Source organism: Dermacentor silvarum, chromosome 4 (genome assembly GCF_013339745.2).
Source record: "Dermacentor silvarum isolate Dsil-2018 chromosome 4, BIME_Dsil_1.4, whole genome shotgun sequence".
Classification (NCBI taxonomy): domain Eukaryota; kingdom Metazoa; phylum Arthropoda; class Arachnida; order Ixodida; family Ixodidae; genus Dermacentor; species Dermacentor silvarum.
In genome coordinates this window covers 19,203,785-19,227,967 of record NC_051157.2, presented here as the reverse complement: position 1 = coordinate 19,227,967, position 24,183 = coordinate 19,203,785, and the positions used below count along the sequence as shown (strand labels likewise).

General features: G+C 47.6%; 3 protein-coding genes across 5 annotated transcripts in view; 2 read left to right on the top strand and 1 right to left on the bottom strand.

Annotated features, from left to right (window-relative positions):
- Positions 1-24,183, top strand: part of LOC119449569 (zinc finger CCCH domain-containing protein 11A) — a 209,688-nt gene that overhangs the window by 9,226 nt on the left and 176,279 nt on the right. The gene's annotated exons all lie outside the window — the stretch shown is intronic.
- The window catches only part of LOC119449573 (lysosomal alpha-glucosidase-like), a 34,072-nt gene continuing 11,345 nt past the window's right edge, over positions 1,457-24,183 (bottom strand). For 2 of the 3 annotated variants that reach the window (XM_037712770.2, XM_049665308.1), the window contains exons 12-20: positions 14,358-14,491; positions 12,557-12,708; positions 8,494-8,642; positions 7,866-7,950; positions 6,766-6,950; positions 5,598-5,686; positions 5,438-5,487; positions 5,006-5,155; positions 1,457-1,551 (exon numbers count right to left, since the gene is read on the bottom strand). In XM_037712770.2, coding sequence (XP_037568698.1) covers positions 1,480-1,551; positions 5,006-5,155; positions 5,438-5,487; positions 5,598-5,686; positions 6,766-6,950; positions 7,866-7,950; positions 8,494-8,642; positions 12,557-12,708; positions 14,358-14,491 — 1,066 coding nt within the window. In that variant the 3' untranslated portion in view covers positions 1,457-1,479. Of the gene's footprint in view, positions 1,552-5,005; positions 5,156-5,437; positions 5,488-5,597; positions 5,687-6,765; positions 6,951-7,865; positions 7,951-8,493; positions 8,643-12,556; positions 12,709-14,357; positions 14,492-24,183 lie in introns of those variants that run through there. The other variant, XR_007466337.1, reaches the window with a different exon arrangement.
- LOC125944664 (uncharacterized) lies at positions 15,442-21,206 on the top strand. Its single transcript, XM_049665307.1, has 3 exons — positions 15,442-15,832; positions 16,610-16,703; positions 18,288-21,206. The coding sequence occupies exons 1-3, from the start codon at positions 15,680-15,682 to the stop codon at positions 20,762-20,764; spliced, it is 2,724 nt and encodes a 907-aa protein (XP_049521264.1). The 5' UTR covers positions 15,442-15,679; the 3' UTR covers positions 20,765-21,206.

Here is a 24,183-nt window from a genome sequence, read left to right as displayed (position 1 = left end):
TTGCCCTACGTCACGAGTTACACGAACAGCTAGTGTACGAAATAAGGCAAGTTCATCACCACGCGATCGAGAAAGGACACGACATCGTATTTCAGTGGTTGCCGAGCCACTGCGGAATTGTTGGCAACGACAGCGCCGATGAAGCTGCTCGCTCGGCTCATCAAAAACATCAGCGAGTGCCTGCGCGGCAACTTCAATCACTTGCTCGCCACATTACACTTCTAAGATGGAATTCACCAGGTTTCAGCAACTCACGCTTGCATTCTCTCGACCCTAAATTGCGACTTCGCCTGCCACCTGGACTCTCCCGTAGCGAAGCAACTTTACTGTGTCGCATGTGGTTGGGCGTCGCCCCGTTTACAAATTCCTATTCATTCCTAATAGGAATGGCTAACAGTGCGGCATGCAATTCGTGCGGGTGCGATGAGACGCTAGAGCACCTTCTGTGTCATTGCCCAGTATTTGACGCTCAACTACGGATTCTTCAAACTAAACTCAGCATGTCAGACAGCAGAGTGCTGTCAGAGGAAAAGATTCGGGGACCATGGCCTACGCATTCTTGCATGCGAAAGGCCACAAAAGCTCTTCTTCACTTCTTGAAGGACACTGGACTGAGTGAACGCTTGTGACAGTGAACCCTCCTCTGCGACTGACTGTGTGAATGACTGACTCTTTATGATTATATTCTCGCTCCTTATCTATTCTTCCCCCTTCCCTCTACCCAAGCGTAGGGTAGCCAACCGGGCACGTCCTTGGTTAACCTCCCTACCTTTCCCTTCTCGTTTCTCTCTCGTTCTAAATGGATCGGCAGCCTTACATATGCTTGATAGTTTTTCTGGAGCTGAAATTACGACGTCCACTTGCACCTTACAGACCACTTTCTTTAAACCATGCGACATCCAGTGCATGTATGGCACGAAGTGGCACATATGCATTATATATATATATATATATATATATATATATATATATATATATATATATATATATATATATATATATATATATATTTCGCGTATGCTCAGTTGCACTTCGCTCCTTGAAGAAGTAGGACTTGTATCGAGTGAGCTCCTGAACAACACTTTGAAATGTGAACGTGGATTCAATCATGGATTCGGGACCTCAAAGAGGTGCTACGTACACGCAATTCTCTCGCATCGATCGCTAAATCACTGCGGAATTTTTATTCCTCATTCATTTAGGTGGACAAAACAATTAAATTATGGGGTTTTACGTGTCAAAACCACAATCTGATTATGGGGCACGCTGTAGTGGGAGACTCCGGGAAATTTGGACCACCTGGGGTTCTTTAACGTGCACCTAAATCTAAGTACATGGGTGTTTTCGCATTTCGTCCCCATCGGAATGCGGCCGCTGTGGCCGGGATTCGATCCCGCGACCTCGTGCTTAGCAGCCCACACCATAGCCACTAAGCAACAAACAAGACAAATACATTGGACAATAATACGTATTTAGTTTTCAAGATGCCTTGGACCACGTAATGCTGAAGTCCTCGTCCATGGGCTGGGCGACGTCGAAAATTTTCAGCATCTAAAGAATGAGCACAAAAACAAGTTTCTAAATTAATGAGATGCACAGCAAAAGCTCCAATATCTAGTAGTTGAAAACAAATTGAGGAATTTTGCGCAGTCTTGATCCGGCAAGCAGGTTTACATTTGAATGCTTAATCGGCACCGGACGCGCCCCAAAAAGTAAAATGGTAGATTTGAATTGATCAACACACGGGGAAGAGTATGGAGCCAAGGTTTTGACAAGGTGACTTGTAATCGATTTTTTTTTACAAACACGCCGTTGGACGGCGAGAAAATTGGGCTTCAGAAGAAGCACAGAAGCATTTATTGTCATCGATGAATGCTTTGAAAATGGGCTTGGACATAATTTCCCACAAACCGCGAATTCTTATGCTAGATTGGAAAATCCCACGATAGTGAACAACTTTAGAAATAGCTGATAAAAAGTTTGTGTACACTAGCCACTACTTCAGGATTTTGCGCTTGCGCAGTATCACCGAGTTGTGCGTACTAAGGGCCCTCTAGAATATATGCAAGGTGGCTGCGCGCCCGCTGTTTCTAGATCTGGTGGTGGTGTTGTTACACGCGGGTCTGGCACTTGCTCCGCCTGTAGCGCCTCTTTCTGGATATACAGTTTGTCACCACACGTCTGAAAGTCCACTGTCCCTAAGAAACGCAAGAAGAAGGCGTAGTACCTCTCTCCGGATGATCTGGTGACTTTCTGGAAACACCAGACGTTGTGCGCAGTCGTGCGGGAAACCTCTTTTTCTCATACCATCAAGTAGAATGTTTCACTCCGCCGTGTAACGCCGGCAAGACCATATTAAGTGCTCCGCGTAGCCCATTTCTCCGCAGTCTCTACAGAGCGGGGAAGACGTGCTACCAGTCTTAAATGCCCAAGCTGCCGTGTACGCCGAACGAGAAAAACTAGTGTGGCCTGCGAACGTGTTAGCCTCTTGATTACGCAGGGCTCTTGAGGCGGAATCCAAAGTTTTCGAAAATGACGGTGAATGGCCTCCTTTGTTAGTTGGGAATATCAAGTTTCGGGGGCTTTATAACGATGCGCGTGCGATAGAGTCAATTTTTAATTTCCGGAAAGGCCAACATGTGAAGGTATCCACTTAAATTTGACTGTAAATTCATTGTTCTTGAGGACCTTTAAATGATCCAGATGTTGTCGACTGAATTTGTTTGACGGCAAACCACGCGACAACTGAAGCCAGCAACTTTGAGTCGGCAAGAAGGACCGCGTTATGGACACATCTCTTCAGTTTCATCAGTGCGCAGCAGTTATAGCAGCTACCTTTGCGACCGGCGGTGAAACCAGGCTGTCATACAGCCCAGCTGAAGCCGAGGGTCGGAATCCAAAATGCAGCAGCACAACTATCTATATCTGTGTTCACCGACCCACCTGTGTAAATTTGCTGGTAATTCTGGTAAGTTAGTTACAAAGGTTCCAACACAAGTGACCACTAGATCTCTACCGTTCCTCATAGCATGCATTATAAAAAAGCTTTAAAAGCAATGAAGTTCTGGTAAGTTAGTTACAAAGGTTCCAACACAAGTGACCACTAGATCTCTACCGTTCCTCATAGCATGCATTATAAAAAAGCTTTAAAAGCAATGAAGTACCGGCAATTCTTTAGTGCAAGAATATTTTGCTTTTCTCTCGTAGTGGCAGTGGCCAGCAGCACTCCCTTATAAGAGAGCGTGTCGTAAAAACATCATGCTAAGAACTACACAGTGCAAGTTTGTGTCTTCCTTAAACGAAGGTTCAAAATAACTCGGTAGACAATTTTTAAGGTCCATGTCGGTCCATAGCCGAGCTGAAATTTCTGTAAAAAAATTGCACACTTGTAGGCCTTGTATACAAATCACGATAAGCACAGGTTTGAGTTTGATATGGATTGGATATGGATATATGGATATATAGACAAATACAGAAATATCCTGGCTCCGCCACTAAACCGATTGAGCGGAGCACTGCCGGTGCGTCCTCTTTGCTTCGTATAGTTTTTGCAGCAGAATTAAATTAGGCATTCCACATCCTTGGAGTCCGCACTCCGCGTCTTTGGAGTAACACGCATCGCGCGCGTGTCTTGCATGCGCCTTCGATAGCGGGACATCACGACGGCGGCGGCAGGAATTAGCCACTGGGTATCTGCGACATACAAATAGTGGCACATACCCAGTGGCCCAATTAGGTGGCGTGAAAGAGGACCATTGATGAGTGGCACCTACAAAGTGTCCCATACTATAGTGAACCAAGTTGGTCCGACGATTGATTTCAAACCTGGTTGCCTCAGCAGAGAAGCTCGATGTTATACCCACAAGTTAGACCATGGACTATAGGGACCTAAGTTGGCGTGAAAGAGGTTAAACGTGGACAAACAGATCGACATACCGCAAACTAGATGAGGTTTCCAAAGAATGCTAAGCGCATTAAATACGTGCTTTTCTCTCTCAGCAAGTTAAGGAGTCGTGTGGAATTGACCTTTCCAGATATGCACGCGCACCGTCAGCGGCGGCCGCAGGTACGGGAAGTCGGAGCGCCGTCCGCCGGAGACTTGCCTGTTCATCTTGCTTGCAGCGTGCGAGCTGCGCGCGGCCTGCAGCGCGGCCCGGCCACCATTTTGCCCACAATGCCTTGCGTCTAAGCACCAGCGGAGGCGCAGCAAAAACCACCAGCAATATGAAAAGGAACACCGAATTCGTTTTCAAGCAACGACTGTATACTTTCCACCAGTGAATTCAAGCTTTACACGCGGATATGTTCAGTATGGTAACCCTACTGAACAGTCAACTTCTAGGACTAATTTTATATTCTATGTAGATGTAAGTTCTGCGTACTGTTGAGTGCAGATATGAGTGCTCGTTCTCTCTGTACAAAGTGCGCGTCTCTCTGCTAGCGTAGGCGCATACGGGATAACCAGATGTAGAAGGACGCGGTAGCGTTGGAACTTCGTAGCGACGCCACGACAACAATGCGTGCAGAACTTGTAGATATACAAATGAACGCTTTCTCGGGGTATATACTCTTGAAATGTGAGTATTGGAGTGCTACCATCCTATAAGGGCCAATAGACATGATATAACATTACTCAATACTACACACACTTGTGATGCACGTCTTTTTGCGTTGTGTATGTTAACGTTGCAACATTTTATCCATTCTCAAACGTAGTGCTCTTATTCAAATGGGCAGCCCCGAATTCCTGTAGTCTAAATTCTTGAAGACGTCGTGGGCAACATAGTCATGACGAAGGCAATATTTTTGTCCTAGTTTGTTCTTTTTTCGAGGAGAAGATGTTGTGCAGCACAACCACCTTTCTAAAACATAACTGGTTGATCACGGCATCACAAGATGCTGTGGCCAGCACGGCTATTCCATTGCCGTTGGTTCCATCCATGTCTTTCGGCATCTCTTATCCGTCTACAATGTCTAATGTAACAACATTTGTGAGGCGTCTTACCTGATCAACGTGTGAATAATAAAATCTGAGAGGACGTCCTCCAACAATTCTGACCGAGTCAGGTTGCTCATCTACGCCGGTCACGGTGGCTCCGCCAAACGTCAGCGTATCGTTACTGCCTCTCTTCACGTGGTTTACGGTCAATAGGTTCTGAAAACCCAAGAGTGCAGTTAATTAAGTGGCCATCTCAACGCGAATGTCAGTGTTCTGTGAGTTTCAAAAAAAAAAAAACATTTACATTTTGCATTAAAAATATTTGCATTTGCAGAAGTTTAGGTAGTGCAGCAGGCGGAAAAGCAGACTTGGCATTGTGTTGCGCCAAGGGCGTCGTGGCGTCTTAACTAGAGATAACCTCGAATGCACCGTATGTCACGACAGTATAAAAACAGTGGACAACCTAAAAACGCTAAATGGCTGTGTTTTAATGCTTACCTTCGCCAGGGTGAAGTTGTACATGCTGCACACCTGCTTCTGCACGGCATCTAGAAGATTAAATTTCACTTCTTGGTGATACATTCTATATGCTGTGATACAAATAAATTGGAGAGAGAGAGAGGCATGCACTTCTCTCCGTCAAAGCTTTAAGAAGCACCGAGAGATTCTCCGTCGTCCCAGTACATGGCGCCTCGGGCCTTTTCCTGGTTATCTGGCGCCACAAAGAGCCATATCGGGTTCTTGCGGCTGCAGAATGCAAGAAAACGTTTCTTGAAACGGCCGTAATGATTCGAACAGTTGCTAAAGATCGAAAGTATGGGCATAGGGGCGACAGGGGGCAACAAATCTGAGCGACTCTCGAGAATTATAGGCGGATGTCAGAAATAAAGAAGCACGGATTGTACACAGTAATAAAAAAAACTTGCAGTTTCGCTCGAAAGGCGAAGCATCAATTGCGATAGCAAATTTACTAGTAGAAAGCTATATGGAGTAAGGAGAGTAGTTTTATCGGCTGCATAAACTTGCAGACATTCACTTACTAAATGAATTAACAAGCATGGTGCCAGCGCGAATAAGCAAACATGAATAGATCACACTCGATGACCGCAGACAACCGCTGTAAAAACGCTGGCGTGAGCAAATTTGCGTGATTTGTAAAGTAAGGATGCGAAATGGACCTTTTATTTGGGAATTTATTTTTTGGATGCCACTGGTGCGGGGTTGCCTAAGTTGGTTGCTGCAAGAGCCACTAGCTCACATTGTGCAGCACGTGGTCACCGTGTCGCCCTTGTAGCCCGAGGTTGTCACTCGTTATTGTTGCCAAGGCTGTCACACTGGACAAAATTGTTCGTGTCACCAACGCTGTTGTGTAGCGTGACAAGATGTTTAGCAATACAGATATTGACTAACACGTTGGCCAACTGCTGGGAAAAGTTTTGTCCGGCTGTTGGGAAACACGTTCTCGAGTGTGCATAGGCCCCAAGTTGACTTTAAGATCTTCTTCTAAGCAAGTCTCACCTGTTGTTCAACTCAGTGATCAGCCACAAAGAAAAAGAAAGAAAGAAAAATAACGCGTTAGTTTTTAGGAATTAGCGTCTCTGTGTGGGCCAAGAGCTCGGAAAGAACTTCAGCGCGCGACGAAGTCGTCGGGTTCCTAAGCAGGAGCGTGGTACATCCTGCTCTCACATCGTGAAACGGAGAAGGAACCAGCGGAAACACACGAGGGACCAGATGAAGACGAAGGGTACCAACTAGCATAATTCACTGCTTTACTGCTCTCATATCCACAGGAGATACGTTACGTTGCGCTGCCTTTTTTCGCTGACCTCATTGTGGTGGTAACAGCCGGCTCCTGCATCGGCACGATGTGACCTCCGCGAACTAGGATGTTCGCCTTGTCCATGGGCGCCGGGAAATAATGGTAGCCGCCCGAGGGTTGTTCGAAACGTCGACCATTGTACAAGTCGTACCACGTGCCTCGCGGAACATAGGCCTCCACCTCTGTTTGCGCCTGCGTTCCGTAAGAGCGTATACTTCAGGAAGCGCTTCTTTGCAGGCTTTGCGCCTCATATTACACACACACACACACACACACACACACACACACACACACACACACACACACACACACACACACACACACACACACACACACACACACACACACACACACACACACACACACACACACACACACACACACACACACACACACACACACACACACACACACACACCACACACACACACACACACACACACACACACACACACACACACACACACACACACACACACACACACACACACACACACACACCACACACACGCACGCACACACACACACTTCGTCCGTCGTCGTTTTCGCGCCTTCACTTCAGATCATGCTTAATCAACACGCCCAACTATCCATTCTAACGTCGAAAGTTGAGCAAGTTGGTAAGGATTCGTGGTACTGAAAGGCGTGATATAGCGAGACGCCGACCGACCAACCGACACTCACTGCGCACACTGTGTGAAAGATCGACTGATACCAACATGTGGCCTCCGCCCGATCCCGGAGGCCACGGTGCGCCACTAGTGTTATCATTTTTTTTTTTTTTTTGCGGCACCAGTTTGCGCATCAGTTGGCGCAAACCACGATTCTGAAGAACCGAGAATAAACGCAGAATAAATATAAAGATAACCAGCTCCGCTAGCCAGCACTCGGTCTCAAAGCAGCTCCTTATAAAACTAATGTATCCCTTCATCGCCATTTTGCATGGTCTCATATTGCCCAGATGAGTAGCGTTTGTGTATTGGTCTACAAACACGGGCTTTATTTTCGATATTTTTTCTCAGCTATGATATTCACTGCGAAGTTCACTATGAGCCGCGTGATACGCGTACGCTTATATCATTGTATCTTACACTAATTCGAGCTCACCTTGTGCAAAGCTGGTGATATGAGCAATGCTGATCCCCACATAAACTGTTCTTCGATGTCGTAGGTGTGGGGGTCTTCTGGAAACCTGAGAATTTCCTGAATCGTTAGAGTTGGGAGGCCATGTAATGACGGTTATGTATCATATCGCTAAAGACGAGTTCAGCTAATTGTCCCCTTGACTAATTGAAAGTTTTGTTCATATCTTCGTAAACTGTATTGCAGTGTTTGTTGAGAAACACATTGTGACCTAGTAGTTGAACATAAAGGGCTTCGTTCTATTCCAAACCCCTTGAGCTTCATTTTCGCGTTAATTCATTGACAGAGTAACTACGGCTTGTTGTTCGAATTTGATTCGTGAAAATGCGATAGATTCAACATAACCAACACTAAACAACAATACAGTGTTGCCTTGTGGCACAAAAATACTGTTAAATACGCGAAGAGGGCAGCTACATGTATTTCTCATACGCATATATTAGTCTTGATGACTAAGATGCAAATCACGTAGAGCATGCTGGCTGAGGAACGAAAAACATGATAAGATAATTATGTGTAGTTGTCAGAAAGAAAGCTCAATATTTAGAATGTCTGCTTGCCGTGTACGTAGAAGTTAAATATGGGCACCCACTCGAAGAAAAGTGCCCTGGCTACAGTCTCTCCAAAGACGTGGCTCCTGTAGAAAAGTGTGTACAGATAGGGCAGCATAGCGTAGCGGACGGTCAGGGCACTCCTGGTGGCTCGCACCACCTCAGGTCCCATACTGTACGGGTCTTGGTCCTGCGGTCGTGTAGATAACGCAATATTTGTAGCGTCAACGCACTCACAGACCACTATTAAGTAATGACACATTAGCACTGAATTTCACTGATAAATGTTCGCCGTCACCTGGCCGATTGAAGGGCTCGTTCGCATTGCTCATCTGGGAACCTACGACCCTTGATGATCGGCCTTTTACCGAAGCTAGGGTCACGAGAGCCTGACCTCGCCTCTCATCATCCCAGAAAGAGACACGAGCGTTTTTTCAGTACCTGAAGGCATCAGGATTGAGTGGTTGAGTGTAGACAAGCTGTGCCTTGTCTAGTGACGGTGACGAGAACTTTAATTAGTCCTGATAAACTGTGGCCAGGGGGAGCCGAAGGCTCCCTCAGGTGAAGTTGGTGCCCCTGATTTATCTGAATTTCTCTCTTCTCTTTCTCACTTTCCCCTACCCACGTGAAAGGTAGCCAACTGGACGAAGTATAATTAACAGCCCTCTCTTCCTCCCCCTCTTTACAATTAAGCCTTGCCTCTGACCCTCATGTTCTCCTCGAAACAAAAAGGTGAGAATTTCGGCGCGACACACGCGTATTAATCTTTCCGTGTGCCTGTTTCCTTTCCCGCGACCACGGCCGGGTCGAACAAGTATCTCATAAGTGATCGGCTACTGCGGCTACGGAATGAACTCGAAGACTGCTGTGACTGTACCTGCAGGTGTCGTCAGACACGAGGTACTTGTAAAGACCAGATTGAAGCCCTATGCACTGGACAATCACACCTATTAATGGGCAGCTAACAGAGTCGCTAAGGTTTTCCATTTCGCATGATAAGGAAGGATTGCACACTTTGATTTTAACAGCGAAGCTGTTCTAGCTAACTGTAAAAAGTGGCGACTGCTGTTGCAAAACCTCGCCGAGCTATGACGTCACTGCGTTGCCTAGCAACCACCTCGAGGAGCGGCGTGCGCCTCGCCTCCTCTCCGTGCTGTGCACATGTTGCCTTGACATGGGACGTTAAGGAGAGGGAAGGAGAGCATGCGCGCGACGCGCGCGACGCGCGCAATGCTCGGGAGAGGGAAATAGAAAATGAGAGCGAGATTGAGAGAGAAAAAAAAAATGTCACAGTTTCGCCCTAAGGGCGAAGCGATGAATGCGATAGCAACACAGCAATGTCATACGAAGTAAGGTTAGCGGCTTTGGTAGCAATATGAATTGTAGTAAACATGAGCTGATTAAGTAAGCAGGTGTGCTGCGGCGCAAGTAGACCGACATGAAGAGAGACTCGATGACCACGAGAAGGCGTGTGTGAAACGGTGGTGTTGATGAGAAGCGCTTCCCGTGGGCAGCGCGTGCGAAGGGACACACCTGTAGCGCTGCACTGCCGACCCGGGCAGCATTGCATGTGTAGCGTGCGTTGGAAAATGTGGCCCGACTATTACTAACTGATTGAACAAGCGTGGTGTGAGCGCGCACAAACATGAATAGATCACACTGAATGACTGAAGACAACGACTGTCAAAACGCTGGCAGCAAGCGCATATATACGCCGCAGCAGCGGGCGAAGGTACGTGCGGTCTATCGCTTCAACGGAAACTGAGCGGCGAATGCACGGCGCCTAAAGGTCAGAGCCGTGTGGAGATAAGAGACGGTGCGGTCGAACGAACGACGAGCGCGGTTGTTGGCAGCGTAAAAGTGCGCCCCCCCCCCCCGCTCCTTCCGGCGCTGGCTTCCCGCTTCCTTGCTTGCGCGTGGGAGAGATAAGAGACTGTGCGGACGAGCGACGAGCGCGGTTGTTGGCAGAGAAGTGCCCCCCCCCCCCCCTGCTCCCTCCGGCGCTGGCTTTCCGCTTCCTTGCTTGCGCGTGGGAGATTGAGTGCGTTCGCTCTCCGTGATAGCGCGCGTCCCCGCACGCTGCCTCTGGGGCATACGGCGCGCGGCGAAGATTTTATCTATACGGAACCTCACGGCGACGGCGACGGCGACGGCAGAAATCCGGTTGAAGTGTCCATATAATTGCTATCGCAATAAAATTGTAGCGGCACCCACGAGGCTACGCGCAGAGCTTCTGCCGACGCCGCCCGCGTTGCCTAGCCGCGCATGCGCCGAATCAGTAGCGATGACGTCACCTCGCGTTGCCTAGTAACCGCCGGCGCAGGTGCGCGCTCGCTTCGCCCGACACAGACACGGCTCCTACCTGCCTGCCTGCGTTTGTGGCATGCCAGGAACGCTGTCGCTCGTAGGCGCCGACGCGTCCAGCGCTAGTCACGCGAAATGTCGCGAGGTACCTCCGAAAATGATCGCTCGAGAATACCTTCCCTACATTCGTAGTTAAATTAAACCAAGTTAAGATCTAGCAGCAACCAAGTTAATACCTAGCAGTAGCAGCCAGTAAGGCTTGAGGATTGACACTGTCGCTCTGCCCAAGCTTTGCATGACCGAGGACATACTTGACCGCGTTTTTTATTGCGATAGCAATTATATGGACACTTCAACCGGATTTCTGCCGTCGGCGTCGCCGTCGGCGTCGCCGTCGCCGTGAGGTTCCGTGTAGATAAAATCTTCGCCGCGCGGCGTATGCCCCAGCGGAAGCGTGCGGGGCCGCGCGCTATCAGGGAGAGCGAACGCACTCAATCTCTCACGCGCAAGCAAGGAAGCGGAAAGCCAGCGCTGGTGGGAGCAGGGGGGGGGGGGGGGGGCATTTCTCTGCCAACAACCGCGCTCGTCGCTCGTCCGCAGTCTCTTATCTCTCCCATGCGCAAGCAAGGAAGCGGGAAGCCAGCGCCGGAGGGAGCGGGGGGGGGGGGGGGGGGGGGGGCACTTCTTCTCTGCCAACAACCACGCTCGTCTCTCCGCCCGCACCGTCTCTTATCTCCCCACGGCTCTGACCTTTAAGCGCCGTGCATTCGCCGCTCAGTTTCCGTTGAAGCGATAGACCGCACGTACCTTCGCCGCTGCGGCGTTTGCGCTTGCTGCCAGCGTTTTGACAGTCGTTGTCTGCAGTCATTCAGTGTGATCTATTCATGTTTGTTTGTGCGCGCTCACACCACGCTTGTTCATTCAGTTAGTAATATTCGGGCCACATTTTCCAACGCACGCTACACATGCAATGCTGCCCGGATCGGCAGTGCAGCGCTACAGGTGTGTCCCTTCGCACGCGCTGCCCACGGGAAGCGCTGCTCATCAATTAACACCACCGTTTCACACGCGCCTTCTCGTGGTCATCGAGTCTCTCTTCATGTCGGTCTACTTACGCCGCAGCACACCTGCTTACTTAATCAGCTCATGTTTACTACAATTCATATTGCTACCAAAGCCGCTCACCTTACTTCGTATGACATTGCTGTGTTGCTATCACATTCATTGCTTCGCCCTTAGGGCGAAACTGTGACTTTTTATTGCAAGCGGTGAATATTTAAATTATGTGGTTTTACGTGCCAAAACCACGATCTAATTATGAGACACGTCGTAGTGGGGGACTCCGGAAATTTGGACCACTTGGGGTTCTTTAACGTGCACCTAAATCTAAGCACACGGTGTTTTCGCATTTCGCCCCCATAAGCGGTGAATATTAAAAAAAAGAACGCAAGAGCTTGACACTTTTTTTTTAATTCCTAAAATTTGCAAAACAGTAAGTAAGGAACAGCCACAGTATAGCTAACTCTTGGCACGAACATAAGGCTAAAGTCTTCGGCAAGCGTACACCTTGCCGTGTTTTAATACAAGGACGACATACACGCTCAAAGCCGCATACTATGTTTTACGAGTCACAATCGTGATTCACCACTTGGACATGCACGTTCAAGATGCCGCATGATCATGTTAATGCGTTGGAAAAGCAGATCAGGGTAGCCGTAGCGCAGCGCGGCGTATACTGAGGCACCAGGTAATGTGTTCATCGCAAGCGAATGAGATGAGATGAAGGTAATTTATGCACACCTTGCTGGAAAGGGAGTTGTGATTTCTTGCAAACGGATAGAACGCTCCCACAACTTGCCAACGGGCACACAGTTCCACGGTGGTGTTGTCGTGAAAACCGCATATGTCCGCACCGGACAGAGGTATGCCGTACATGCCGAAACTGAGAACATCTGAAAAACAAAAATCAGGTAGGCTGTATCAAGGACGCAGCGGCAGGGGCTACGTGAAATGTCTTGGGCGTGCTGTAGAAGGTGTACGGGCAATAGTGTGGAAATGACGTAGCCAAATACACAAGTTGCACTTATTCACGTATTAGAACGCTTACATGCTTAACTTATGCTTTAGAAAGTGCGGGTGTTACGGTCAAATTTTGTAATTGTTCTCGCTCCTTATTCGAACCGTTTGTTTTGCAGAGGGCGCGGCTTGAAAAAATGTCACAGTTTCGCCCTAAGGGCGAAGCAATGAATGCGATAGCAACACAGCAATGTCATACGAAGTAAGGTGAGCGGCTTTGGTAGCAATATGAATTGTAGTAAACATGAGCTGATTAAGTAAGCAGGTGTGCTGCGGCGTAAGTAGACCGACATGAAGAGAGACTCGATGACCACGAGAAGGCGCGTGTGAAACGGTGGTGTTGATGAGAAGCGCTTGCCGTGGGCAGCGCGTGCGAAGGGACACACCTGTAGCGCTGCACTGCCGATCCGGGCAGCATTGCGTGTGTAGCGTGCGTTGGAAAATGTGGCCCGACTATTACGAACTGAATGAACAAGCGTGGTGTGAGCGCGCACAAACACGAAGAGATCACACTGAATGACAGCAGACAACGACTGTCAAAACGCTGGCAGCAAGCATACGCCGCAGCGGGCGAAGGTACGTGCGGTCTATCGCTTCAACGGAAACTGAGCGGCGAATGCACTTAAAGGTCAGAGCCGTGTGGAGATAAGAGACGGTGCGAGCGAGCGACGAGCGCGGTTGTTGGCAGAGAAGTGCGCCCCCCACCCCCTTGCTCCCTCCGGCGCTGGCTTCCTGCTTCCTTGCTTGCGCGTGGGAGATTGAGTGCGTTCGCTCTCCGTGATAGCGCGCGTCTCCGCACGCTTCCTCTCGGGCATACGGCGCGCGGCGAAGATTTTATCTATAGGGAACGTCACGGCGACGGCGACGGCGACGGCGACGACGACGGCGACGGCGACGACGACGGCGACGACGACGCCGACGGCAGAAATCCGGTTCAAGTGTCCATATAATTGCTATCGCAATAATAAGCAAAGCGGCATCCAAGTGGTTTGCACTGTATACGCGGGTACCGCGAAAGTATACGCTTGCATGGCAAGTTCGCGTTTCAGCTCATGATTAAAGCCATTTTATACGAACAGTTGATCCATTATGGCACAGTTACGTCAAGTTCTCGTGGTTGTGGAAGGTCGAACGCACTTCTACAGTCATTTTCTTGCATACGAATCGAGCATAGAGATGTACAAAGCATTAGTGGTTACAGTTAGAAAACGTGTTTGTGAGAACATTCAATGAAGGCGGCATTCCAACGCATCGGCAAAATGTGGTGTTCAGTAGAACTAAACCGGTGGTGCTGTTGCAGCGGCGGGCTTGGCCGGCAATTATTCCTCCTGAGCATCACTTACGCTATTAGCGCGGCTTTTTCATCAAATGTCATCAGTTCGATCCATATTCCTGCGACACACAATGCCGGTTTTTGGGACGTTTGAGGATGAAGGAACTTTGGTTACTTGGAGACCAAGATTCATGCAGCGGCCCCATCCGCAGGTGCATCCTGAGCAAGACAATGCACATCATTTGTACGTACTAGGTATGCTGAGCCTTAGATCTCCCCAGCTGGACTTTATGTCTCCCGACCAATGACCGGACCAGGCACCTTGACCCGGAGAGGTGGACCGCGAAATAATGAACGGACGCTTCTGGCGGATCTCGACCAACGCCCTGAAAACGAAATGCGCAGTGAAAAGAGGAAGGCGCTTTATGTGGCATACATGACCGATCATGTATTTTTAGTTGGGGTGGGTGAATATTCCAAGTTTCGAATACGAATCAAATACTACACACACTAACTATTTGTATAATATTGGAAAAAAATTAAACCATCTTCCCGCAGGGGAACCCTGAGTAGTATGCGAAGCAGCCATGGGGCCGACTCAAGGTCGTTTTATCAGCTGTATAAACTTGGACATGCAGCAGCACCAGCAACGTGCAGAACTGTTGTCGACGCCGTCGGCGTTTTGCCCGCGTTCGCACCGAACGCTTCGCGGCGTTGGTGACTGTTGCCGGTGCCTCTGGGGCGCCTACCGTCGCGCCTCTAACCTAAGCTGCTTCGCATTATCGCGCACGGAGCCGCAGGTGTTGCCATTCGTTGCGCAATCCGGAGAGGAGAGGAGATGAGACAAGGAGAGGAGAGGAGGGGGAGGAGGATGCGCATACGCAGTGCGGGTGTGGACGCCGCACGGCGGATTCAGGGAGGGACATTGCCCCGAGCATAAGATGCTTCGCATCTAAAAACTATTCGTTATTTTCGAATATTACAAACTAAGCAAATATTTCGCAACAACAGAATGTTGAAGTCTGGTTACTTTTCTCAGCTTGCTAAACAAAGTGCCGAAAATTATCAGAAGTAAGGCAACGACCAACGTTTTCGAAGCAATGCAGAGACAAAATGGGTAACGCAAGCTTTGTTTTCGTTTTCGGGGCCCCCGACAACATGTAAATATTGCTTGTAGCCTTTGATTTATTGTTTTTGCCAGTCTAGTCATGTAGGAGCTTTAGGGGCGAAGCATCTTAGGGCCGAGCCTTGTCCCCCCTCGTTGTCGTCGTCGTCGTCCGTAGCTCTGGTTTGCATGCGGTCCGCTAGGGGCGCTGGGGTGCACAAGGGCGTAGAGAGCCTACATACGGGACTTCCGTCTAGAGTGGTGTCAGCCTTTGACACACCACATGCCGCCGGCCGCCAAAACACATAGTTGCCCGACAGAGACGCAGCGCCATCTTGGTCCCCACACCAGTTTGCTCTGTGCTTGCCGCCGTGAGCCGTGCAGCGGAATCGCGTTTAATCCTCGTCTAGGCAGCGTCGAAGGCTGTGGAAACGTGTTAAATGCGGTCAGCGAAGCCTGAGGAGCAAAAATGCCTGGTTGTTGCGTACCTCTGTGCACTAACCACTGCAGGAAGGGCGTGCGAATGTTTCGCTTCCCAACCAGCCCGAGCCGAAGAAAACGCTGGCTCGCGCAAGTGAAGCGAGACTGCTGGGAGCCCACCACAGCTTCACGTGTTTGCTATGTGAGTACTGTCTGTTTTCCTCGTTGTTTTTCTTTCGCTGTAGAATAAGCTTTATGAATTTGACCGTCTTAACGTATCCAGATAATCGAACGTGTCGTTTCTGGGATTATGTGTCGCGAGTAGGAAGATCAGCTGTAGTTTCAAGAGCTTTTTCACCTGGATGTGTTGTCCATGCTCGCGCCGGCTTTCCACGGGCGTGAAATTGAGCCGCGTGGTGCTGATCACAAATGTGTCTCGACTGAGAGGCTAGGCGACTAGTCGACGTGGTGCTTTATCCTGTTGTAACAGCGAGTAGCGAGGATCACTCGAGCACGCGGTTGTCGATAAGATATGTGCAGCCCGCGCTCTTTTTAAGACGCGTAAATTGACGTGTCTTCTTTGACGTCGAGTCACCGCTTCCATCCCGACAAAATATTTACACTACTGAACGGAACTTCTCGCCAAAAGCCCTGAGTTGGTAGTTCAATGAGCGTTTGAAGCTGCATCGGCACTTTTACTATTGGTGTGCTGTTGCATCTATTTTGTGCACAGAATGATCAAGCTACGAATGCATAATGGGAGAACACGTTTGAGGACGGACTTCAGAGGCAAATGTGCACATATAGTTTTTATCAGTTGTGAACTACATTACAATGAACAGTCGAGCGCCCGCTTCGCGAACTTGTACGGCTGAAAGATTTTCCTTCTAATGCGTCTTGCGTGCAGCCCCGTTCGGAACGTTCACGTGAATGCACTTACTTAATTATGCTAACGGCCGTGTGGTGACATTTATTGCAGGCTCATTTCGAAGATTCAAGCTTCGAACAGAAAAGGCAAGATGGCTTGAAGAAATTGAGGCCAGATGCCGTTCCAACAGTTTTTGCTTTTCGAGGTAAGTACGAAGTGAAGATTATGCTACGTTTTGTGTAAGACTCGTTGAATAATGCGACATTGGATAGGATGTATCTCCCTTGTCTATATTTGTTTTTATTGTTTTCAATTGTGCTGTTATTTGACACACGATGGCCTTAAACATGCGAGTTTGCTTCTGATGGAGTCATTTGCGCTGTACGTGAGTGCAGATAAGACTGTGTGGTCTTTCTTTTTTGTATTTTGCTATGTATGGTATACTACCGTTATTTGAATCATGAAGCCGTATTGTGAGTGATCATAATTGCTTTTACTGCCTGTCGATGTTGCTTGTATATAGAGGCATGAAATTCACCCATAATTGGTCATATAAATTGAGTGCATCCGTTTAAGTGAAGCCTTAACAGAACTTGTTGTTGGGCTACGGCTTTGCCACTACTGCCTAGAGAAATTTTAGTTAGTTAGTTATTTGGGGTTTAGTGGCGCAAAAGCGACTAAGGCTATGCTGCGCCAAACACAAGGTGTTATGAGTAAAAATTTAAAAACAGCAAAGGCTGTGTTGGTCTATAGCCTGTTTAAATAGCCGGTATCGTCTAGAAATTTAAAAAGGTCTGGTAATGGCACTAGTGCATCATCTCCTAAAACTAAGGCAGGGTGTAACGGTATGTGTAACTTGTATAAGTTTTGCAGAAGGTTTCGTCTCTGTGTTTCGATATGTTTACATGTTAGTAAAATGTGTATCACTGTGAGCGGTTCTTGGCAGTTCTCGCATATTGGTGGGTCTTCTTTTGTGAGCAAAAAATTGTGTGTGAGGTGTGTATGCCCAATCCGTAGTCGACATAAAACCACTTCAAAGAACCGTTCCTGATGACTACATGACTTCCATTCGCCAAGTACGGGTTTAGTGAGATGTAGCTTGTTGTTTGTACAATGGTCCCATTCATGTTGCCATTTTGACCTCAAGGCCTCCCGAATTGCGCGGATACAATCTTTATATGGGATTGTTGTGTTTGTTATGTCTTTGTGTGCTGCCATTGACGCGCATCTATCAGCTTCTTCATTACCCGGTATTCCAACATGGCTTGGTACCCAGCAAAACCTGATTGATCTGCCATATTTGTTTGATCAACAATACAACAACGTACAACAGACGTATCACTTATACAGGCGCTACCTTTCTTTCTAATTTGGTACGCCTCTAGAGAAATTTTAGAGGCGTACCAAATTAGAAAGGTAGCGCCTGTATAAGTGATACGTCTGTTGTATTGCGCGGTAAAGAATTGCAGTGCTTAGATATGATGCATTAACCAGTATGATTGGTGATATGCATGGCTGCGATCGTGATGTGCAGTGCGCTTGCGCAAATTGACTTTGCTGTATACATTAAGGGAGGTGAATCAAGATAAATATTAGTTTAGAGTGGCGCTTGTCTTGTGTACTGTGTGTTCTTCTGTGTCGTCATTTTTGATTACACTAACCTGTTTTCATCGTCAGTGAACCATGGTTGAAGATTTTTTTTTCGTAAATATGGGCTTGGCAGATTTGGTACTTATGCTACTTCATTCTAAATGCTAACAGCCTATGCACATATTACTGTTTATTCCAGCCGCCCCCAAACATCGGAAGCCACCAAAGAAGCGCAGCTGTCCTGTGCAGCCTTCCTGCGATGCCACCCCTGCAACTTCCCCGGAGCCACACCAGCCTTTAGATAGCGATTCGACTAAGATGGATGACAGTGCTCCAGTGCCAACCTTAGTTGTAGAAGAAGAATCTTGTCATGCCGGAAATGAAAACGCTCATGAATTGACATCTGCGATGGCACCGTGCTTGTTCCCACAGCACCCCAAAGGCATTCCTGTTCCAAACAGCACGAACAGTGTTGGTCAGTCACGCGATGTCAGCGCCACACATCAACCATTTGGAGGCAATGCAGGCTCATCTTCGGTGACCATCGGGCAAGAAAATGCAGAGTTACGCAAGAAAACTAGTGATCTCACTCGCAAGTACATAAACTTGCAGAGGGTTCACGATAAAACAAGGTTGAAGCTACAGAGCCTGAGAAAAAAAGTGTCCTCACTTGAAAAAGAAGTGTGCGCACTGAAATCGGCATCATTTCTCAATGAAGACCAAGTGAAATCTTTGACAATGAAGACAACGAAGGGCCATAAGTGGTCTGAAAAGACCATACGAGTGGCACTTCAGATAAAACATGCGTGTGGCACAACAGGCTACGAAATGCTGAGATCTTTGTCGTACCCGATTCCGAGCAACAGGACCTTGATCCGAAGGCTTCAAAACATTCGCTTCCTGCCTGGCATTCTCCATGAAGTGTTTAATGTTTTAAAGCACAAGGTAGAGGCAATGGAAGATATTGAAAAGGACTGTGTCCTTTTCATGGACGAGATGGAGATAAGTCAGGGCTTTGATCACGATCGGTCCCTTGATTGCCTTTTCGGTGGCACTACATTGCCTGAAGCGACTGCAGATGTTGCTAACCACGCCCTTGTATTCATGGTTGGAGGACTGAACACACGGTGGAAACAAGTAATTGCATATCATTTCACTGCACGCTCAGTTGATGGGAAAGCTCTGAAGGACCTCGTCTTCAATTTGATTGAACTTTGTTTCAACATCACACTAAGAGTGCTTGTTGTTACAAGTGATATGGGAGCTGCCAACCGTGCAGTCTGGCGCCTTCTTGGCTTCTCAAGCCATAGGCACTCTGAGACTGTGTGCTCTGTTTCACACCCACACCTTGAAGGTAGGCAGCTATATTTTATGGCTGATCCAGCCCACGTCCTGAAGAATATTCGTGCTCAACTGCTCCGTGTGAAGACATTCACTCTAGGAGAAGCAACTATACGTGAGCACAAGCTTACAGCAGGAACTGTGAACATAGACCATGTCGAAGCTGTTCTCACACATGACAGAGACAAGGAGCTCAAGATTGCCAGCAGGCTCTCCGACGTCCACATCAGCCTTGGACACTTCACGACAATGAAAGTGAACATTGCTGTTCAAATGTTCCGTGAGGCTCCACCGGCTATACGTTATCTGATTAAGCAAGGAATCTTACCTCCTGAAGCGGAGGCGACGGCGTGGTTTTTTGAACTTGTCAGTAGGTGGTACACCTTGATGTCGTCACGGCATCCAGTTGTTGCTTTGAGCAATTTCGATCTTTCCAAACACAAGGAAGCAACTGAACTCCTTGGACTAGCTTGTGCCACCTTCTGTGGACTAAATATGGGACTTACTGCACACTGGAAGCCGTCACAAGCTGGCCTTTTGGTGTCAACTACTGTTGTCCTGCGTCTTTCTCATGAGCTTCTGAACAAGCTCAATTACAAGTACTTGCTAACTGGTAGATTGTCACAGGATTGTCTCGAAAACATCTTTTCTGTATTGAGGCTCAGAAAACCTGTGCCGAGCGCATATGATGTCAAGTGTGCCTTAAAGCTTATCTGCGTTGGCCAGTTTGTAAACACACCGACATCATCTAGCTATGGTGTTGATGACAGCACGCACCTGGCTGACCTTCTTGACCCCAGTTTCAAACAGGATCAAGTGGAAGGTCAGGAGCCCGAGGAGCTTGAGAACTTGTTTGTTTATGCACTTACCACAGAAGAGTGCGATATCCTTGCCTACTTGGGAGGCTTTTTGCTGAAGTCAGTCATCGGTTTTCTTGGAGAGTGCAAAGACTGTGAAAGAGCCCTGGTTGGTGATGCAACAGGCCAGTACAATGCTCTTATACAGCTGAAAGAGTATGTCAAGAATAGCGGAAAGCTCATCCAGCCAAGCCAAACAGTGATGCAAGTTTTAATCGAATGTGAGGAAAACTTTAAGACTTTCGCAAACATGAATGAGATCCTGACTCTCAAAGCTCCATTTACAGGTATCCTGAGTGCCTTGCGGAAGTCTGTGGCTATGAGATTAGGGTGTTGTGATGCGCATGAATCAAGGGCATGCAAAATGCTCCTTGAGAAGTATGTGAGGACAAGACTTAAGATTCATCTCCGACAGCAGCATGCGCAGAGGGTGAACGGACAGTCCAGCAAAACCTGTGCCGCTGCTAATCTTATCTGAGCCGTGTGTGGCGTCTCAGTGGTTAATTTAATGCTGCTGTGGTTGTGTGATGTGTTTGCAGAAGTGTTTGACGTGTGCCTCTGGATGTCTTTTTAACGCCTCGAGCAGGTGGGGCATTCACTAAAATGTTTCGCACCAAAGCTCTTTGTTCATTGCTTAGTGTACTGAAAAACAGCATGCTTCCATGCGTTCTAGCTGCTAATATTGACTTTACCTGAATGCAGCATCACTAGTATCAGATTAACTTTCTTTAATGCTTGTCTTTTTCGTATGGCTGTAACATATTTTGTTGACAGATATCATTGGCAGTCTTGATTTCAGTGATGTGTTGTATCCTGCGACTGCACATTTGTGCTGAGAAAATATGTGAGAATACTTCGAAGGCGTATTGCTATTGCATAATCAGAAAGTGACTATGTGCACCAGAATTTAATGGCGCAAGAATGTAGGTTTGTATTGAAGCTATGTGATATTGTGTGCTCCGCCTGGTACAGTGGCAGTGAAAGTTTGCATAACCGTGGTCTCCTGTGATGGCTTTACTTGAATTTATATTCTTTGAACTGGCATGAACTTTTTGGCTTTATTACTGTTTGACTCATGTTTTGGTGCTTGCTATGCGACATTTATTATGCACATATGTTGTTTATTCAAAGCAACTAATCTTTTCGTATTCATTTTCGCCAAAGAAAGATGGTTTAAAGCACATAGTTTTTGTTGATTAAATGAATGCTGTGTAGCTCCTTCAAAGAAATCCTCTGCAACACGCACCCCTTTCGTGTAATTTTGTTGCATCGCAAGTGTATGGGAAGACGCTGAAGAGTTGGAATTAATCAATGGAACATTCGTGGTGCCTCCACGCAACATGTAAAAAATATTGCGGCTTTATTAAGACAGTCTGCACTCGGGTGGCCATGATGGCTTATGGGCGACTCACTGCAAGATTCAGAAACATTTCACTTCGAAGAACATGAAAGCTGTTGCGGAGGATTATGTGAGGACCTGTCACAATTTTCATGCTATTCGTGCCAAGTTCCACCCAAAATGAAACCAGACGGTCATTCCTTGATGTTCAGATGTGCCCTTCGAAGTTGTCAATCTCGATTTTCTCTCAACTCAAGAAGAATCGAGAGGGTGTGCACCGGACTCTGTCTTTTATGGTGGCTTTTTACCAGTGAACATGTATGGCGGTGGCAAAGCCCGGATAATGTGAACAGTGTCATCATATTAATGGAAAGAGAGACATTTAGACACACCAGGTGATTGTTTCTGATAATGTACCTGCATTCCACAGTGAGAGCATCCGACGGCATGCAGGAAAGCATACCACCCTGAAAAGCATGCCTTAGCGGAGCTCCTCATCCGTGACTTCAATACCTTCATTTATGTGTACCCCGAATTTCGTGGAGGATGCAAGTGCACCCTTGAACCAGTGGTGAGACATCACATTCAATCTCACACGGCTGGACTTGGCCATAGTCCTATGTTTGCTGCCCTTCAAAAGACGCCATGACTGCCAGTAGATTACGAAGGTACATGGAGCACTGGTTTGGTTAAGGTGGCTTCTCTGTGAGAACTGGTAGGGATTGTGTGCTTGCCTGTAACGCTATAAATGTTATCTTATGGATGCTACAAGTTCCTTTAGAATGTTTAATGTTTGTTTCACTGTAGGTTTTTGAAACATTCTTATAGGATGCAGCCTGTCTCCTGTTTTAGTATCACTTTAGTTGAGATGCAGACTATTTGCAAAGTGTTTTCCGAGGCTGATCATGTAACCCAATAAATATGCTTGTTCACATGTGCACGTATTTGTTTCCATTACTGAACTCGCCCAGAGGAAACTCATTTGGTGGTATGTCTCTGAATGACTGTTTAATGTACTGGGCTTGGCAATAGTTTCATTTGCCGAGAAATCTAGTTACCAAGGTCAAAACAAAAAAACTGTTGTGGCTGGTGGTGGATGCAGGATGAAACTTTTTTGTGCAGCATTGCAACGTATAGCTTGCACAGCTTTAAAGCACAACCAACTACTGCAGGAGTTTCACAAAAACAAATAATCTCACTATTCACTAACGCATTCACAATATAATACAGTATTAGAATCAACAAAAAGGCTTTAGCTTTCGCATCATACGGAACGTATAATTCAAAAGTATGGCTCCGTGATTTTTAATTCATATTTTAATAAACACTTCTACAAGCAGATGGACTGAAATTCTTGCACTAGGCTCTCTGTTTTTCTGTGGAGTACGCCGTATCAAGCGTTACATAGCGCACCCTTTCGTTAATTAACCTAAAAATGCTCGCTCAGTAACAATTATTTACATTCGACACGAAATAGTGCTCGTGGGACAACCCTCAAAAGACGAAAAGGTGCTCGCAACCTTCGCAGTCGGCGCTTCACGATGCTCGGGGCTGACATTGGGGACCAACATGGCGGCCCGTCAAATTTGGGGGCTGTTTTAGGCAACACTGGTTCGAGATGTCACCACCCTAAAGCGGGCCGCGTATGTAGGCTCCCTACAAGGGCGTTCGTTCCCGACGCGCTAGCTTTCTCTCTACAGCCATGGATGATAACGGTCGCTTCTGCTAACGGCGTGCCCGCTATGGATGAAAAGGCGAGAGTGGCGGCTCAACTGCAAGCGGAGTCGAGGGCTCGCAAAGCTGCTGCAGCATGGCGACGCAGACAACAAGCGGACCCGGAGTCTAGGGCGCGGGAAGCTGCAGCAGTACGGCAACGCCGGCAAGCGGACCCGGAGCTGCAGGGCTCGCGAAGCTCGCGCTTGAGCCGAGTATCGGTGCCACCAACCTCAGGTGGAGAACGCTTCCGGTGTTTTGCCGCCGCTTCCCGCGCTCTAGCCGCCTCTGGGTCCGCTTGCCGGCGTCAGGGGATTCACGGTTAACCGTATGATCCCCCGGTGCTTCGCCCACTCATCATCATTCACTTCGTGGATATGCGGTGATTTTTTTTCTTCTACGCTACACCCTGCGATGTTTCCCTTGCAGCGGACCATTTTACATGCGTCTACGGCACGCAATTTTTTCAGTCTTTCTTTTTCACAATTTCTTATCTTTTTTCGGCAAACGTTTATTTATCGATTTTTGGAAAACGAGCCATACAGCAGCTACTCTATCTTGTAGAGACTGTTTTCAACCGGGCTCTGAAGTTATGGAGAGGATATTCGTGCAGTTTTTTTGTTTAAATGACGATGAGTGATGTCATGTTGAAAACAGACCACGTCTCCCTGATAGTTGGCTGTCTTTTTTGCACTAACAAGTACAGGCGTGGTACCTAACTACACCGAAATAAGTATTCCTACTGCAAATATATGTGTCTACGCTTGACGTTTCTGGTCTCTCTATGAGCATGGCAAAACTAATAGCTCAGCTGTACACCGACATAGCGCTGATAATGAACAGCT